Genomic DNA, 20481 nt, shown 5'->3' with positions numbered 1-20481 from the left:
TTCTAACCAACCATGGGTACTTGAGCAAAGTCTCATAAGAGCTTATAAAACAATTGAACTTCCTTGTTTCCTACTTGTAAAGCAAGCAAGGAGCTTAAAATCATCTGATTAATTGGCACCACATCAAGAATAAACATAGACCATTTATATCTCAATCCTGATTTATTTTGGGGCCTACCCTACCACTTTGGGGTTATCTTCCCAACCCTCTATGACTGGAGGACCGTCACCCCCACTTCTTAGGTGCTGCTGTGGACCTGGCTTTAGTTGATTCATGTGCTCCTTTACTATTCTGCATTTCTCAGCCTCCCTTCATACTTGGCCTGTATCCATACTTCGCACAAGAAAAATGGATAGTAGAACCGAATCCCTATTCATGAATTAAAACTAAATAGACAGGAAGCTGGACAACACCAGGGACAAGAAAAAACACTTTTACCTTTTTTTCAATCAATAATAAGTCTTTTAAGTATAAATTAGCCAAATAGATATGCCATTTTACTTCTATGTCTTGCCTTCAGTTCTATTTACCTCATTTGAAAGCAGTTTAAATATGAATGAATACGCAAGAAACTGTAACTTCAATTGTGTTTCATTCTCAACAAGTAAAAGATTTGAAAAATATTTTTAGTATATTTACAATGTCATATAGTTTGTCTATTACATTAGAAATATACTAATCAGTGTGCACATTATATATTATATTAGCATATAGTATAGTTTAGACATTGTTTTCTCTCATAACTTTGAAACTGTGAAAGAGTTTGTGGGTTTTTTCCATATCAAGATAGAATGTCCACATAGCTCTTATCCATAATTATGCCTGTGAGGTCCTGTAGAACAATGGAGGTGAGTTGGAACTCTTGAGTCTTGGTTGTCATTAGATGTGTGACCTTGGACAAAGACTTTAGCACTCAAAGTTCCAGTCTCCCACATGGTTACTGTGGAAACCTAATTTTCTAAAATATAAAATATACTTAAAAGTATATTAATAAATTTTCTGTAAAAACACAAAGTAATACTACCATGATTTTACCTGTTTTATTTTTCAGTTGCTTTGTGGTAGCTTATTGCATATTTCTGCAATTTTCTGCTCTCTTTTTCTCCCATAGAGATAACAGGGATTGTGTATGCAGTAATGGTTGGTATCATCGGAACTATCCTCTCAATTGCCTTCTGTATTAAACAACTAACAAAGGTGAGATTCAGTTTTTAATTTTGCTATAAGTGCGCTTCCTCTGAATGCAATTCAAGTCAAAGAGACACAAAATTTCATTCCATCTTTTTCAACTGGACACTTTTTTTTTTTTTTTTGCATTTGCCCTATAGAGGAAGCTGAAATGTAAAACTATCCTCCATTTCCCAATGAAAAATTTTATAAAGTTTTGTCTCACTTGATTTAATATACTTTGATGCATAGAGATGAAAGAGTCAAATTTCTAATTGTAGTATATACTTTAACTTGTGTGTGCAAAATATTTAAAATAACATGATATATTTACATATGTTTAACACTTTTGCTGGTTTTCATTGTCATATTTCTTTTTTTTTTTTTAAGGTGAGAGGCATTGTCATATCTCTTTATACAAATTTTTCAAACTCCATCTATGTGTTTTCCAGCATGAGTGACTTTCTTTTCTTCATCACAAAAGCTAACTTTATGTCCATATGATACAGCATTCCAAAGCACATAACCTTTACTATAACTTTCTATTTAAGATGTTAAAAAAAAATTTTTTAATGTTTATTTACCTTTGAGACAGAGAAAGACAGAGTGTGAGCAGGGAAGTGGTAGAGAGAGAGGGAGACACAAAATCTGAAGCAGGCTCCAGGCTCTGAGCTGTCAGCACAGAGCCCGACTCGGGGCTTGAATTCACGAGCCGTGAGATCATGACCTGAGCAGAAGTCAGCTGCCCAAAGGACTGAGCCACCCAGGGGCCCCTTCTATTTAAGATGTTTAAGATACATTTGTGTGTGTCTATGCTGCTATAATTAGAACTGTGATCCTAGATCATTAAAGACCTAGTCACAAAAGAATGGTACGGTTGAGTTCTCATTCATCCTCTGCTCTTGATCTCTCTTTGTGATCTCCACACCATAACCACTATATATATTTTTTAAAAAGGCTTATTTAGAAGGGTTACAACATTGCTATGACAGGGGTGTAACAAGACTGATAGTAAATTCACATTAAGTTCCTTTGCCTTTTTCTTTTTTTCTTTTTTTTCTAATGTTTATTTATTTATTTATTTTCTCTGCGAGAGTGAGAGAGCCAAAGTGTGAGCAGGAGAAGGGCAGAGAGAAGAGCAGGAGACACAGAATCTGAAGCTCCAGGCTCTGAGCTGTCAGCATAGAGCCAGACGCAGGGCTCGAACCCACAAACGGCAAGCTCATGACCTGAGCCAAGTTGGACACTTAACTGACTGGGCCACCCAGGCACCCCTGCCTTTTTCTTTTTTAACGACTTCTATTAGGTGACTTCTGTAATGATCCAAACCTATGATGGATTATAAACACTCCATGTAAATGTATCTTGTCTAAATAATACTTCTTAATAAAAGTAATTGAGAGTGCCTGTTGTAATGTGAGAAATTTTGTAGAGACTTGAATGCGAGATGACTCCTCTTGTCTGCAGGATAAATATTGGGAGAAAATCATCTCCTTGTATTTGGGCATATATGGCAAAATGAGTTGTCTTCTCTCTTGGCTGGCGATCTAAAACCTAAAAACAATCAATAAAATACTTAGTTGGCAAAATTCAGAGAAAATATTCTATTTGTATATAGAAAAATTGGATCATGTCCAATATGCTAAGAGACCTTACTTCTTTTTTGTTTTTAATCTGAGAGAGAGAGAATGAGAATCTCAAGCAAGCTCCACACTCTGTGCAGAGCCCGATGCAGGGCTGGATCCCACGACCCTGGGATCATGACCTGGGACAAAATTAAGAGTCTGACCCTCAACCAACTAAGCCACCCAGGGGCTCCCTTACCTCTTTTTTTAAAAAAATATCCATTTTAGCTTTTCATTACAGCATGGAAATATGAGAGTCAATGTTTGGGGTAATAATTCACCTATGGAAACATCAAATACTATTTAGAAAGACAAATACAAATTGAAATCAAAGTTTGTAGATATCTATGAAACCATAAATTCTTCCAAAAATAACCTCTACAAAGCACATATTAATCAAAAGGAAACAAACTTCAGCCCCAAAAAATATTTAAAAAAAATTTTTTAATGTTTATTTATTTTTGAGAGAGAAACAGAAGCGCAAGCAGAGGAGGGGCAGAGAGAGAGGGAGACACAGAATCCAAAGCAGGCTCCAGGCTCTGAGCTGTCAGCACAGAGCCCGACGCAGAGCCCTACATGAGGCTCGAACTCATGGACGTCGAGTTCATGACCTGAGCCAAAGTCAGGAGCTTAACCGATTGAGCTACCCAGGAGCCCCACCCCCCCAAAATATTTTTAACTTGAGGCAATTTCTTTATAAGGTCTTAACTTTAGAAAATTGTGACATTAATATTTATCTGGTTTTTATTCATAGAAAACTCCATCTCCCCTGCAAACTGCACAACCAGAGGAGGCAGATCCTGAAAGTTCTATAGAAACAAGAAATCCAGGTTGGTGCTAATATTCTTAATGCCTTTTGCGTTTTGGTGAGGGAAAAAAAAAATTAGTTACTTCTGATTTGGGAAAGGTATGCCCAAGTAAGATTCATTTGTATTCTATTTTATCGATGCTACTTCTGTAAGATTTTTTTATGTGAACATTTGTCTTCAGCATAATGAAATTATCCCTTAGGCACAAAGTATCTTTAAAAAAAAAAAAAAAGGTAAAACAGGGGCACCTGGGTGGCTCGGTTGGCTAAGCGTCTGACTTTTGATTTCAGCTCAGGTCGTAATCTCACGGTTGCTCAGGTGGAGCCCCGAGTTGGGCTCTGCACTGCTGGTGGGAAGCCTGCTTGGGATTCTCTCTCTCTCCCTCTCTCTTTGACCCTCCCCCACTTCCGCTTGTGCTCTCTCTCTCTCTCTTTCTCAAAATAAATAAATAACATTTTAAAAAACAAGATAAAACAAATACTGTAACTAAAAGCAAAATTTAAGATCTTTTGTATACTTTTCATTTTCCAAACTGCAAAGTTATATCTAGGAGGCCCTATAGAGGATACAATTTAATAACCCCTGATCTGCAGCCAGACGTGGGTTTGAATCCATACTCCCAACACTTACTAACTACGTAACCATGAAGAAGCTACTAATATGGAGATAATGGTAGTTAATGTGGAGATAATTTAATAATGACATAATGATAATGTCGACCTCATGGAATTTTATGAGGATTAAATGAGCTATAACAAGTAAAGCATTGAGAACAGTTCTTGGCCATAGTAAATGCTCATGCCTGTTAGCTCTAATAAGTAATGTAGGCTCCATGACCAAATGACCTCCTCTACACAACTGGCTAGTCACGTGGCCCCCTGTTTTTCCACTTGCAGGTGCTATGTAGATACACAACATGTGGAAAACTGCAGGTCAATTTTTTTCACAAAGAACAGTATTTTTTTTTTTTTTAAGAGAGAGATATCACCTGAGCAGGAGAGAGGGGCAGAGGGAGAGAGAATCTTTAGCAGGTTCCATGTTCAGCCCAGAGCCCCGTGCAGGGCTTGACCCCAAGACCCTGAGATCACGACCTGAGCCGAAATCAAGAGTCAAATGCTAAATTGACTGAACCACCCAGGTACCCCTACATAGAACAGTATTAACTCACACAGTGGTTTTTTAAAAGAGCATTCATTGCCAACTTTAAAAAGTGGGAGATTTGTACATTTTAAAACATCCAAATATTAATGCTCCCTTACAGAAAAAAATATAAACTGTAACAATGCTGGAGTGTCTATACCAGCATGAGAGCAATTAATTCATGAGTTGAGGAGTGCTTGCAGCCTGAGCTATTGGTTTAAATACCAAGCCAATTTCATTTATTTTATTCATTATGGCCTCTTGTACAACCTCTATAATTAAGTGCATAGTTCCTATTAAATGTTGCCTGAAGCATAAACCCAAGTGATGTCTATTTTGGGAGATGTCCACCAAGAACAAATCTCTGTGAAATGGGCTTTAAGACTCAAGCAGAGAGGACCTGACTCTGCCTTCTGCAAAACTGACTGGGGTTTTTCCATAATTATAAAAAATTATGACAGAACTGAAGACCTGTAAATTTTTGGATTCTAGTTTTAACCTGGGACCAAGCACCTATCTTCAAAGGCCTTGCTAGGTTTCCTAGACTTTGGAGTGAGGAAAGGAAGTTTTAAAGATTCGCTCCAGCTACATAACCTATAAGCAGGACTTGCCTTGTCAGGTTATCTTGTGGATTGCTCTTAAAGCTTAACCATGGTTGTCACGTAATTACTTAGTCCCAGGAAGGTCATGCTATGTAGAGTAAATGGCATATACAGGAGGCACCTAGGTGGCTCAGTCGGTTAAGCATCCAACTTCAGCTCAGGTCATGATCTCACACATGGTTCATGAGTTCAAGTCCTGCATCAGGCTCTGTGCTGTCAGTTCAGAGCCTGGAGCCTGCTTCAGATTCTGTGTCTCCTTCTCTCTCTCTCTGTCTCCCCCGTTTGTGCTCTGTCTCTCTCTCCTTCAAAAGTAAATAAATAAACATTAAAAAAAATTTTAAATGGCATATACAAAGTTCTCAGCTAAAAGGATTAATAAAACCCAATCTGCCTATACTTAAAGTTTTCAGTCATGTGCCAGATTTACTTAATTTACTTAGGCTACCTTGTTATAAGACTTGCAGGTGGAACCAACATGTGTATTTTTTAATCTACATTGTGCATGGTTTCAAAAAAATGTTTCGATGCTATTTCTAAAATGGAGCAATTACCACCCAAAGCCTAATTTTGTTTGTTACTCTATTGCTATATGCTTTTAACTACTGATGTATTTTGGTGACCAATTTAGTGTTTAGCATTTCCTCTGCCATTTCTTCCTATACAATATTGAGTCTCTCTGTACAATAGTCTGCAAAAGTTTGGGAAAATTTAATCCACCAAAGCACATTAAAATACCATTGTTAGTTTAAGTGTAACAAATATTTACCAAATGCTTACTGTGGGCTAGGTACCACACTTAATTAGATTTACCAGTGAATGTCTCTACCCTTTAGAAGCTGAGAATCTAGTGAAAGGTGGTCATTGCAGTGAACAAATGTTAAGGTATTAGGGGCAATACCATCTAAAGAGACTGGAGCAGGTAGCAGAGGCTTCTGGAGACAGAATCACCTGGGGCCCATCTTAAAAGAGAGATGAACTTGGGGCGCCTGGGTGGCTCAGTCGGTTGAGCGTCCGACTTCAGCTCAGGTCACGATCTCATGGTTCGTGAGTTCGAACCCCGCGTCAGGCTCTGGGCTGATGGCTCAGAGCCTGGAGCCTGCTTCCGATTCTGTGTCTCCCTCTCTCTCTGCCCCTCCCCCGTTCATGCTCTGTCTCTCTCTGTCTCAAAAATAAATGAACATGAAAAAAAAATTTTTTTAAATAAAAAAATAGAAAAAAAAAAAAAAAAAGAGAGATGAACATTACCCAGGGCAAGATAAGGCAGTTCCAGGCTGAAAGACAATATGACAAAAGGCATGGAAGAAGACAGAATATGCTGTACTCAAGGAATTCTGTGCATTTCTATGTTAGCAAGACTAATGCTTTGGTTCTCAATTCATGTCTCAAATATATGGAAAGACAGTGAAAAGAACCAGTGGCAAGTCAGATGAGCCAAATTTCAGGCTTCTTTTATTTCCCTCTATTTGTGCAAATGAGGTTATTAAATGTGTCTTAGTAAGTCAGTGAAATGGGTTATAAAATCTGATCCATCTCACAGGAAACATTGGGAAACACACACAATTATTAAAAAATGTTTTAGTCCTGTTTTCATAGAATCCTGCTACAAAGAAATGTACAAGTCAAAGGCAGTAAGAGACAGTAGAGTGACAATGCCTTCTTAACAAGAGCTAGAAATGTTAGAGTGTAAAGTATGAACTGCTTTACCCCCCTTGAATTTGCACATTGTTTATGCCTGATGGGGAAGGAGAATAAGTGAGTCGGAGTTCGCTGTCCATGGTGGTGGGCACATGTGACTCCATCAGCTCATTTCTCACGGGAAAATGTTTGGGATACACAGTTCCCATTATACCCAAATAGAAGAAAACTGTGGAAAACACTCTGTTTTAATAAGAGCAAAACTCTTCTCATCCATTTAACACACTCTCCAGCAGTAACATAAATCCAACTTTCTAGCCAAGAAAGGTGGAGGGTCAGATTTGATGAAGGAGACCAATCCAGCACCCTTTTCCCATGTGGTAGTATCAGAGAGAAATCTAGCAATGAGTTGTTGTACAGACTTCTTCTTGTTTATGTCCAAAGAAAAAAGTTATTCTCAAGAGAGATTATAGACTAGGGAGTTTGCTTTAGATTCAAAGACATATATGTTAATTCAATTCACTTATCATTTGCTGCCTTCCCACTGTACTCGGCTCCTACACAAGTTCTGTGTTAGTTTCTCATCTCTGTAGAAATTAGGAGCAGAGTAATTACGTTTGTGCCTTATCTAAGGCTTTTGGAATAGATTTTCTAAAAAATTCTGTCTTTCTCTACATATTATTCTAATAGTGCTAATCTGAAAGAAAATTCCTTTCATTCCCTAATTATTATGTTCAAGAACAGCTCTGTGAGAATGTAGAATTCTAAAATATATTTTATGTATTCATTTCCGATTGTGCTTAAATATAACTATGTCCCATACTACTGCTTTTTTTCCCCTCTATAATCCTTCTACAGAAGAGTAATTCATGAGAATCTGCTCATCAAGCCAGATTTTGGAAGAAGTCAAAGACACGAGACTTCAGTCAAGTGAAAAATGAATGTGTAAATTACACACTCCAATATAGTGTATACCTTCCTAAGCTGTACGTACTTCAGGATGAAAATTTCATTGTAATGAGTCCAGTGACTCAGTGATGGAAAATGTCTGTATTCATTAGTTGTCTATTTCAAAATGTAGAACAAATATTTTCTTTCATGCTTGCTTTTGTGTGTTAGCATTATTTTTATAATTAATTGATTTGGAATTCTGATCCCCAAACTTTGGTTGGCTTCATCCGCAGTTATTTACAAGTGATTTATTCTATTTTATTATACTTTAATGATCGTGCTGTCGAATGAAAGGCTTGTCACATCTAGACTAAATCTAAGTTCTCATTCCAAACTTCTGCATCTTGTCATTGTTTTACATATATTAAGGGACCTGAAATCCTAATATTTCCCTCATTGCAAGATAGGGGATTACACTGATGATGATGATGATGATATTTTAGTCACATGAGTAAACCTTGTGTTTGGAGATGCCTTCCATACACACATGCATAAAAACATGAGTTATATGTAACATAGATATAGATGTATAAAATGACATTCACATTCCTTCTCTCATAATAAAACAACACAAAAAGTTTCTCCCATATTAAAAAGAAGCTGCATGTGTGTAAATGACCTATTTAAAAGAGTTTGTCTGACAGTCAAGCATTAACTCTTTCAGGACACTGACAGATGCTTTGTGTTCCACTGGAAGAGTTATTTATGTAAGAGGTCACAGTGTCCTGACAAAGAAAGGAATTAATGACTTTACCTTGCAGAGTTAATAACCCTATAAATTCAGTAAGATGTGCCAATTTGACAAGCAGGTGAATATTTTAATAATTTGTACTGTGTTCTCAACTGAATTCTTTAATCCATCCAGTCCTACATTCTCTTCTTAATAAAGCTTTGGAAATTAGCTTAAATAATCCAAAGGAAATTTCTAGACATGAGACTAAGGCTTTATAACTACACAGCTCTCACTCATTTATAGTAAAATTTAAAAAGCAATATAAAAACAAAGAAGTGCCCTCCTGTGATATTCTATTTCCAAATTACTACAAATCCATACGGCTTTTCATTGTGATAGTTAAGTAAATAATATTATGTACACATTTGGGCTTGGCAGCTTACATTTTTTAAAATAAATTACAAAATCTAAATCTTAACATACACATTTTTTCTGAGTGTTACTTTGTTAAATTGATCATTTAGCTGAAAAGAAGAATAGGATATTTCTGTTAGTGTGTATTTTTTTAAGGTAGTTTTAACAGTATTATTGGGTTAATTTAATCAAAGGAATGACTCAAGCACCAAGGCAATTTTTTTTATTCATTTTTTTGCACGAAGGCAATTTTAAATGTACTTTTTTCAATAAAAATAAAATGTTGAACCAAGAGAGAACAGACTCGGTTTGTTGCTAACGCAATTTACGAATCAAAGACAAGAGACTAGAGTGACTGTACCATCTCAGCAAGAGCAAGAGAATTCGGAGAATAATGAAAGTATGAATTGCTTTAAACTCCTGGAACTTTTCCAGTTAATTTCTCTGTACTTTGATCTGTGGACTTTTCACATTTCAATTTAATGTTTGTAGGAAGAAATTACCTTTACTCTCTTCATGTTGTTATAATTAAACCATCCTATAATGATAGTGAAGAAATCTTACCTTGGAAGCCAACATGAATGGTTTATATTGAATTTCTTAAAATTGAGACTAGAATCAGGGGTGGGAGTGATGCTGATTAGAAAATTCTATCCTCCAGGCCTGGGTGTTTGCCCACGTAGGTGTGAGCAGAGGGGCCATGCGAAGGGAAAAGAATGGAGAAAAGTGAGACACTTGCGAAGAACATGGGGAGCCGAGGAATGCTGTGGTGTAAGGGCTATTTTAGTGATATTCATATACAGTAGTGGAGCAAGAGCCTTCTGGTTTATTCTAAGAATTTGTCTTATCAAATGTAGCACATTTCTCATAAGAAACTCCTAACAGCCACATGTCATCCAAGCAAAAATCAATACAAAATTCTACCCAAAATCATGCATGAACCTGTTCTTGTGTCAACAGGTATCTATCTAAGCTTATGCCCTCAGCTCTGTTCAGCTAGAATATGTGCACTGGCAACTAACTGGTAACCCACTTTCAGTCTCTAGAGTGAAACATGTGGTCTGAGTTCTCACAGCACCTGTGCATCTTGCATTGCATTTACTATGATCTAAATTCTATCCCCTACTTAACTGAGATCCCTTGGGAGCAGGGACTTTAATTCATTTTTGTAACTCCTGTGAGGCCTGAAAAAATGTGCTCTTATTCCATGATGCTTTTCTTAATATTTAAAATGACATTATTCATAGCGATAGAAAGGCTTAGTCTGGCATGGTATGGAAAGAGAATCAATTTTGGATCCAGAGTTTGAACCCTTGCTTGTTTATTCACATAACTTCAGTTTCCTTACCTGTAATGGGAGGATGAGAATAACCGCCTTGAGGGGCACCTGGGTGGCTCGGTCAGTTGGGCGTCTGACTTTGGCTCAGGTCACAATCTCATGGTTCATGGGTTCGAGTCCTGCATTGGGCTCTGTGCTGACAGCTCAGAGCCTGGATCCTGCTTCGGATTCTGTGACTCCCTCGCTCTCTGCCCCTCCCTGCTTGCACTCTCTCTCAAAAATAAACATAAAAAAAAAAAAGAAAAGAATAACTACCTTGCAAAAATGCCTTGACATTTGTGTGAAATGAGGTATGTAGGGTGTGTTCAGCACCAAGGAGGTGCTCAATAAAAAGGCAGCTCTGATTAACATCACCTGTGACAAAGTCTTCCTTACTTGCTACCCACAAAGCATCATAGAGTTCTAGAGACAATCCGCTTTAAATGCCCTGTGGAAATATGTACCTTTTAAAGTCTGTTCCTATGTTTCTTTTTGCCATCTCAGTTTTTTTGTTGTGAAAAACAGGAAAGGTAGTATTTCTTATCTTTTGTCACTGGAATGTTACAATATGTGTTTTCACTGATTAGATGTATAAAACGAAATCAGTTGCCTTTTACGATTTCAGTTCTCCTAAATAGCTTTGAAGTGTTACTTGGGATTAAATTGAAAAAGTAGGTTTGTTTTGAAGACAATAGAGTTAGAAAAACTGGATCTCAATGATAAAAGGAAGTAGTGATCAACTAATTTTCCTCATGTTTTAGATATCCGTCACACTCACTCACCGTAGGTTTTGTAATTGGAAAAAAAGCCTTCCCCTCTTATAATTCTGACTTGCTTTCTTTCCTTTCTTAGAGAATTAGAAGGAAAGCATATGGAGATTCAGAGTGTTATGAAAAATATTCTTACCATTTGTACTTAATTGCTAATAGTGGAACCACCCTACAAGTTAAGTGTTGCATAACTCTTAAGTGCCAGTTACAGTGCATACAATTTACCAGGAAAAAAATTTCCTCAAAGTAAGAAGTCACTATTTTTTAGATATTAAATGACTATTAAACTGACAGAAGCATAGCCATTCTTTTCAGAATTACTCATTCTATTGACTTTTAAACCCAGAAAGTTTTGATCATTTTGACATATTCTCTTTGAAAAGAGAATTCTCTTTTCTAATTCCAGGTGCTTTCTAGATCCATAAACCTTCCTAAACTGTCTCTTCTCCTTAAATGACATGGTTGTGATTATAACAATGATTTGTTTCACTTTCCTGCCTGCATAAATGTGAACATTGGCATTATATATCTTAGACTGTAATGTCTTAGCAGAAACAAGATTGATTTTTTTTTCTTTTTTCTTACCACAACACCGTAGTACAATTATGCATTCAATAAATATTTTACCATTTGAGTTTATTTTCAGGACACCTGGGTGGCTCAGTGGGTTAAGTGTCCAACTTCAGCTCAGGTCATGATCTCATAGTTTGTGGGTTTGAGCCCCATATCAGGCTCTGTGCTGACAGCTCAGAGCCTGGAGCCTGCTTCAGATTGTGTGACTCTCTCTTTCTCTGCCCCTCCCCCACTCACATTCTGTCTTTCAAAAATTAATAAACGTTAAATAAATAAATAAATAAATAAATAAAATTTATTTGAAGCACAAACTTCATGGATAATGATACCTTAACATTAACATTTATTGAGCATTTGCCATATGTCAAACTGCTTGAAATGCTTAATGTGATCTTCACAAAACCACAAAACCTAAGACCTAAGACAGGTATTAGTTTATTCTTGAAAAGGTAGATGACAGTATGTTTTCCACTAAAAAAAAAAAAAACAGGTACATAAACTAATAAGTTCAGAAAAAATGTTCAGCGATACTTAATAGTTTCTTTTTCCTTGTTGTTAAGCGGCACTAGTGAAACCAACATTGCAGGATCCTGCTGAATATCTCTAAGCCAGAGTTCTATTTTAAACCTGAACACCAGCGATACCTTGGTATTGCACCATGGTTCATATCTCATGAAACATATTTTTGGGTGTGCTCAAAACGTGCTGTGACTCTGCAAAACTCGTCCTTGAAACTTGAAGGATAACTGTTTCAAAGAAAGTGAAAAACAGAAAAATTCATCAATAAAATAACTTGGCCTGTACACTTTAAAAGGAACGTGATCCCATTTTTGTAACATGCTATAGTCTTAAAAACTATTTTTTTTTCCTATTCAGACATCTATCAGTTTGGCGCAATGTTAGGAGTACGTATGTATATGATAATTCATGAGCTCAACAAATTTTACATCATTTAAATCCTTGTTTGAAAGAATCAGGCTACTTCTCCCTCTTAGAAACCCAAGGAAGCCATAGCAGAGTATCATCCCAACAACAGAAGACAGAAAATAGTGCATCTGTTTCCCACCCCTCCCAATAAGTCTGCTAGTGAATAGTGTTTATTTCCAGATTATCTGCTAGCCACCCCATGCAGCAGTGGAACAGGGACCATGGTTCCCACAGGGGCCTTATAAAGAAAACCCAAAAAGAAAGCAAAAGAAGCCATCATGTCTCTTACTGAACCATTTGAACAAAACGCATAGGAGTTATGTTGTCCATTTCCCCTGACATATAACAGTTCCTTTTCACTTCTAAAGCAAAACTCAACCCTCTAAGAAATGATAACTGTGTAGTATTAAAAACAACAACAACAACCTTTAATTATTTGCTTTGATCTCCTTACCTCAGGGTTATCACAAAGCTTCCAATATATGGGAGCTCCACGTTCCCAGCTTTCTTCCCTTATTCTTATTTAATACAGCTGTATAGTATTGCCTCCAGTATCACGTGTTTTACTCTTCTCTTACCTCCAGTGTGTACCAGCAGAGTTTCCAGGGCAATACAGAGGATCTTCACATCTAACTCCTTCACCGTGCTCAGAATAGAGCCCACCACAATGATACATTATTACATAGGCGTCTGGTAACTTCTTGAAATCAAAACTGGGACAGACCAAGAGTTCATGTATTTTTTTTGTCCTCAAGTATTCTGAAGACATACTTGGAAATGAGAACAGTACTGTGTTTCCTGGTAGTTTCTTCAAGTGACTGATACTGATTTTGGATTTTTAAGAAGGGCTTTTCCCACAATTCCTCCACAAATTGAAAAATGGACTTGAATCCTACCTCTTTCATCTGGCTGCTGACCAGATAGCCCTCTTCTCTGTATCCTCAGGGCCTGATATGATGGTGATTCCAAGCCTACTCAGGTTGCCATCCATTTGAGTTTGAGTATTGTCACTGTCTGAAATTACTGCTACATTATCTCACCCACCAGATTGCCTGTGGCTTTAATTAGAGCAGTTTAAGCCCCAAAATATAATGATGCTAACACATAAAAAAGTTTGTTTTTTGTTCGGGTAAAGATACAGAAATATTCCAAGTCAGTGGGGAATAGAGATTATCCTTCACATAGTCGTTCATGAATCTAAGCTGATGGCATCTTTGCCATCGTCAACACATGGTTTCCAAAGTTTCCCTGGACATCATTATTCCAGAAGAGGGAAATAGTATATAGAAGCATATGTGGGAGGTTTCATCCGTCCTTCCCATGAATCAAGAACCAAAAGGACAGGGGTGGGGAATGGCCATTTCTCAACTCACATTCCATTAACTAGTATTCAGTCACGTTGCCACACTTAACTGCAAGGGGATCTGGGAAAAGTCAAGCCCTGGGTCCAGGAATAAAGGTAGAATGGATTTTATTGGACATCTGGCTGTCCTTTCCACAACCCAGGCCTCTGGTCATGACATACTCATGTATACCCTCATTCCCACACATGTATCACACTCTTCTCTTTTTCCCTCTGTTATTGTATGTACAGCAAAGCCCAGGATGTCTTAGGATGTACAGTCTTCTCATCAGGTTGCAATGTACTTTCTCATGGCCAGACAGTCAATAAACTAAGAAGACAAGTTTTCTGCCTACTGCTATACCTAATACACAATGGTGGAACCAAGATATCTGCAAAAAAGAGAGATGAATTGGCAACACATTATCAGTCAGTTGTCCATAGCAATGAGAGAATCTGATGGGCAACACTGTGAAGACTCCTGCCCAGGATATGGAAAGATCCGTTATTCTCTATGGCAATGCACTTACATTTGGTTTTGTACTTGGTAAGTTCTTCCTGGTCATTAAATTCCATGGCCATATTTGAACTGAGTGTTGAACAGTGTGCCCTGTGTATAGCTTGTGAGTATACAAATTTTGTAACACGTTTTCTAATGATGCTAGGGTTGTTTGGCTAGAGAAACAGGCAAAAGCTTTTTCAAGCCAGGCTGACACTTAACTCTGGCAACACAAATTCCCTAGAAAATTAAGTGACTTCTAGTCAGTTTGCTTTCAGTCAGCTCCATTTGCCTGTAACTACACCCAAAGTTATTTCTGAGACAAAATTCTACATCTTTTCCTTTCTTTGTGGACTGGAATTAATCCTTGCCTCTAACTTAATGACAGCTCCTTTGAGGCATCTTAAATAATGGGCTATGATGAAAAGCAATATTCTTGATGTGACCTCAGCCCTAGGGCCGAGTTCTTTTGGTTAATGAGAAGCATTGATGTCTTTTCCCTCTAAGTCTTTGACAGTCTTATCTGTCCTAGTGTTTTAAGCTCAGAAGCGTTTGCTTTTCCCAACACTCTGAGATTCTTAATTTCTTCTTGAAAATCAGGCAATTCTTTCCTAACTAAACTCATTTTTTGTTATAATATTGTTAAAAGCAATAACAATTAACAAACACTAAAACTTGGGCTCTAACCACTCTCCTAAACTATAGATGCAGAAGGCACACAGTATCCCTTCCAAATTATTGTAAACAATGCTTACCAGATTACTTACTTCAGCATAGCATGAATAGTCTGCTTTGGGGAAGTAATATCTAAATCTTTGTCTCCTGACACCCAAATACTAAGCCGATGACATATATTTCAGGCTTTTGTTGTGGTAGAATCTCTATTTCTGTATTAGATAGGCTAAGTGCTATAACAAGGCGAAAATTTTAGGGTTCAGCACAATTAAATTTTGTTATTTTGGTCACATAACTGTCCAGTGTGAATCTGGGAAGGGAAGGGAAGGGAAGAGATTTCTGTTCCATAAAGTCATTCAGGGATCTAGGCTCATAGTTCCTCTTGGTCTGCAAAGTCATCTTCCCAATCACCTAGTGGCAGGGAAAAAGAAGGGAAGGACACTCATTTGAGGTTTTCTGGGCCAGACTGGCAAGTGGTATAAGTGGTAACCTTCACTCACATGCCATTGGCCAGACTTGTTTGCATAACCACAACTAAAGGTCATGGAGGCTAAGACTTGTTGTTTTAGCCACTATCTTCAGTAATACGTTAAACAGTAGCAGTGATAGTTGGCATCCTTCTCACTCTTTTTCTTAAAGGGAATATGTCTGAACTGAAGTTTCTCCATGAAGAATAATATAAGTTTTTTGTCTACAACCGTTATAGTTTAAGAAAGCTCCGTCCTAATTGCTAGGGGATATTTTTTTCATCAGCAACAGTTATTGAATCCTATCAAATGCTTTTTTTCTTCAGCTATTGAGAATTTGTAAATTTAAATATTTCTTACTCTTGTAATTATTGCTTGAATAGAACTGCACCTGATTTCAAGCCCAGGTTTTTCCACTACAAAAGGGTTTGGCAGCCACTCCTAAGAAGCTTCTGTGCAACATGGAAATAAAATTATGCATAGGAATGATGGTAATAAAAGAGAAATCATGAGGCACATCTTGCCTCCAGAGAAACAACACAAGTGTTCCAGGAATTGAGATGAGAGAGAAAGATCATGTTCAGCTGTAGGTTTCAAGAAAGACTGAAAGGGTTAGACACCAGACTCAGAGAAATATGAAGCATATATAAGAAGCATATGTAAGCCCAAAGTCAAGTTTGGGAGAGCAGGCTGGGGGTGGATCACAAGTTATACCCTATGAATCCTAATACAAATACCACTCCTCTAGGTCATGTAAAAGCAGACTTTTCATTCAAGATGGTACAATGGACATGTGACTATGTATTTTCTCTTTTCTAAGACATCATCTAACAATAATAGTAAGGTATAAGAAGCAAAATGGAAAGAACAGAAGAAATAATAATAACAACAGATGAATATTTCAGTAAAGATCTGGAAAACGGAAAAGAAATTAAAGGGTTAACTGATGAATTAGAAAGGAAGAGGAAACATGATTTGTGTATTAGAATTTTTCCAAAAAACAGTAAGCTACCTGGGGAATAACAAGACCACCTGTGTGAGTGTTGGTTTCTAGGGCCTAAAATGAGCAGTGGGGAGAGGCTGGAACAAAGAATTGTTACAGAATAGCATAGTGGTTAAAAACACAGTTCTTATGGCCATGACACATGGGTTTGAATCCAAGTTCTACCAGTACTAGTTGTGAGGTCTTGAAAATGCTATTTAACCTCTCTGTGCCCCATTACTCTTATTTGCAAAATAGGGTGATAATAACAGAAGTACCTTCTCAATGGGCTGTAGTGAGGAGTGAATGAGTTTATATATATATATATATATATATATATATATATATAACATTTAGAATAGTGATCAATTAATATCAACTGTTATGATTTTTATTATAATCCCATGAAAAGACATTTGACTTTTAAAAATGTACATGTATTACCTTGATGATTTATTATTTTCAAAATTTTAAGCCCATCCCAGGAGGATAAATATGAAGGTATGAACAAAGCCAAGAGCAGAGAATGTGCAGAAGCATGAGGAAGACATCAGCCTGTATTCTCACTGTGTGGCTGTCCGGGCACAAATGAAATAACATGTAAGGGATGGGAAAGGAATGCAATAGAAAAACTGAGACTTTCAAGTACCCCAGGTGCCTGCTGATAAAGCTGCACTGTGATTAAAAACAAGCAGGGGTGCCTGGGTGGCTCAGTCGGTTGAGCAGCTGCCTTCAGTTCAGGTTATGATCTCACACACTGTGAGTTCGAGCCCTGTGTTGGGCTCTGTGCAGACAGCTCAGAGCCTGAAGCTTGCTTCGGATTCTGTCTCCCTCTCTCTTTCTGGCCCTCCCCCACTCATGCTCTGTCTTTCTCTCTCTCTCTGTCAAAAATAAATAAACATTAAAAAAAATTTTTTAATAAATAAAAGAAGCAAAAGGCCAAGTTTATTATTCTGTGAGCAGCTTGAGGGCAGGGAATGAGTTTAATTCAAGTCTTCGCCTCCAAGGCACGGTTTTTGTTAGGCTTCCATTGGTATGAAGTGATCTCAATTATAGTTCACCTGCCTGGAGTTTAACAGTAAAGAGAGTGACAAGCATAGGGTAGAAACATGCAGAGGAAGGCCAGACATCCAGATGATCTCTGGAGAGTACCTGTCATCTCAAGGACAGGGCAGATCCTGGGGCAGAAATGTCTGACAGACTGCATGAGCCCCTCAGGCGTATGACATAAAGTTTAAACCAAAGGGTCTAATGTCACAACATGTAGTCCTCCCCCCGCCATCACTCACACCAGATGCACCATGACAGCTTTGCCCTAGGAGTGTAGGTAAGGGATGTCTGAGGTTTCATGTCTCCTGTCCTAAGAGACAGGGTATGGCAGGGCCCTGGCCACACGTCACATGCCTTCCCTTGATAGACTATAAGAAGACTGTCGCACATCTGTGTTGCTCAGCAGCATCGTTTGCCTAAATGCATACCATGAACTCCCAAAGTGACAATTTAGAATGTATAAGTTCTAGTGTATTTTGGAAATCTCAGAACATTACTTAACAGTCACACTATACTGGGTCTGTTAGATTTAATGACAAGGAATGTGGTTTGTTACATGTTTAAAAGATTACCAACCTGGGGGTGCCTGGGTGTCTTAGTTGGTTAAACACCCGCCCCTTGACTTTGGCTCAGGTTATAACCTCATAGTTTGTGGGTTCAAGCCTCATGTCAGGCTCTGCATTGACAGTGAGGAACCTGCTTGGGTTTCTCTCTCTCTCCTCTCTCTCTCTGCCCCTCTCCTGCTTGCTCTCTTTCAAAATAAATAAACTTTAAAAATGTTTAAAAATTAAAAAAAAAGATTACAAAGGGGTCCAATAGTAAGAGCTCATTGTGTGTGTGTGTGTGTGTGTGTGTGTGTATACAGGTGCACACACGAGCACATGCATATGTGTGGTTAGAAATGGTATTATAGCTAATTTTAGGGTGTTTTTTTTTTACATTTGCCTAGCTTTCAAATTTTCTATAATAAGCTGTATTACGTCTTTAAAGAAAAACTGCAATAGAAATCACTAACTTTTTCGAAGTTAAAAAAAAAAATCATGACCACACAGTTGCTAACTCACACTTCTCTAATGGATAAACTATATTAGTCTACATGGGGTTTTACTTACAAATAATAAAAACAGTCCTCTAGATCTATGAGTTCCTAGACTGTGTTGCTTGCCTGTCTAATATGTTCTAGTGACTGCTTAATTGTGGTTTACAGAGAATTGTGACTTCAGTTCAAATTAGAGACAAGAATTTCAGTCCTTCAGGGGGTATCCAAAATGTTCTTCAGTATAGATGGGTTTGGGAATGGAATTTGAGATGATCAGCATGTGCTGAGTGTTTTCTATTTATTTGAGCTTGGCCTTGAACTTATATGACCCTAAGAGTCATTCCTAGATTTGATCTTATGCTCAGGCCAGTCATTTCGCAATAAAGAACATACAATTTCTCAAACCTCCCTCTTTCCAAGTTTTATGACTAGAGTTCAACCTGAGTTCACATTATCAGTTGATGAACATCACTCAGTGGAGCTTATTAACTGGGATTGTTGTCTTATTTTGGGTCTCTTCCAGATGTTTTTGCCAAATGCTATCAGTGCATCATATATTAAAACATGTTATTTCAGCCTCTACTTATGTTACTCACAGGATGTCCTTGACCCTTCTCATGGACTCTTCTCTCCTGAGGGTAGTGTTATTTGTAATGAGATGTGCTCTGAGGAAAGCTAATAAAATAATTTTTAGACCATTTATCAACCGAAGTTGAGTAATTATTTCAAATATTGCCAACCATGTGAAAATAATTTCCATTCTCCGATGAAACATAATATCTTTAAATCAAAAGCAATCCGTTTAATGTAAGTCTTACTTACCCTAAATCAATGCAATTCTTTCTAGGCCTACTAAAGCACAAAAGTGCTGAATATTATAATTTTCTCAGATCAAAGTAACTCCATCCCTAAGTATTTTGAAATTTAGAAAAGGGAGCACTGAAAAGTGACCAACATCATTTATTCTTACTACAAAGAATAGATGAGATTGTCTGGAACACAGTGACAGCCCACATTTTATCTCCCTAACTCTATTCTTATTTCCTACAACTCCCTCTACCACAAAGCAATCCAAGTAATTTTTCTAAAACTTAAAAAATTAAAATATAAACTACTTCCCAGGACACCTGGGTGGCTCACTTGGTTGAGCGTCCAGCTTTGGCTAAGGTCATGGTCTCATGGTTCGTGAGTTCGAGCCCTGCGTTGGGCTCTGTGCTGACAGCTCAGAGCCTGGAGCCTGTTTCAGATTCTGTGTCTCCCTCTCTCTCTCTGCTCTTCCCCTGCTCATGCTCTGTCTCTCTCTTTCTCTCTCTCTCTCTCTCTCTCTCTCTCAAAAATAAATAAATAAACATTAAAAAAAATTTTTTTTAAACCCATAAACTATTTCCTTTATTTAAAAATCTCCATTAGGCTTCCCATTGTACCAGAGCAAAACCCTTACTCTTCAGCATGCTCTTCAAGGATCTCATCGTCCTTAGGCCAGATCTTATCTCTCCCTCCCCTACCCTCTTCAACCCTTTCCTTATTCATAGGCCCCAGCCACTGACCGTTTCTCCTGAAACTCCAACACGCTATGCTTCTTCCTTTCTTGTTCTACCTTTTTCTCCTTTTTGTCTCATATCTTTGCTTGGTTGCCTCCTGCATATCATTCCTGTCTCACACATTCAAAGGTTATTGATGGTTCTACTTTTTGTCTGCTTTGTTTACCACTATATCCCCAAAGCTGGGAATAGTGAGTGGGCAGAAAATACAATGACATTTTGTTGAATGAAATAGGTCTCTCCTGCCTACCCAAAGTAAAGCAGCTGCCTCTCTCCTTCCT

General features: G+C 37.7%; 1 protein-coding gene across 1 annotated transcript in view; it reads left to right on the top strand.

Moving 5' to 3' along the window:
- The window catches only part of GYPA (glycophorin A (MNS blood group)), a 36955-nt gene extending 27648 nt beyond the window's left edge, over nt 1-9307 (top strand). The window contains exons 5-7 of the mRNA XM_049631190.1: nt 1113-1198; nt 3548-3623; nt 7838-9307. Of these exons, the coding sequence (XP_049487147.1) occupies nt 1113-1198; nt 3548-3623; nt 7838-7845 (170 nt within the window). The 3' untranslated portion in view covers nt 7846-9307. The remainder of the gene's footprint in view (nt 1-1112; nt 1199-3547; nt 3624-7837) is intronic.
- The last annotated feature ends 11174 nt before the right edge of the window (nt 9308-20481 follow it).

The sequence above is a fragment of the Panthera uncia genome, chromosome B1, assembly GCF_023721935.1.
Source record: "Panthera uncia isolate 11264 chromosome B1, Puncia_PCG_1.0, whole genome shotgun sequence".
Taxonomy (NCBI): domain Eukaryota; kingdom Metazoa; phylum Chordata; class Mammalia; order Carnivora; family Felidae; genus Panthera; species Panthera uncia.
The sequence above is the reverse complement of the archived record's forward strand: the minus strand, read 5'-3'. Positions and strand labels throughout refer to the sequence as shown.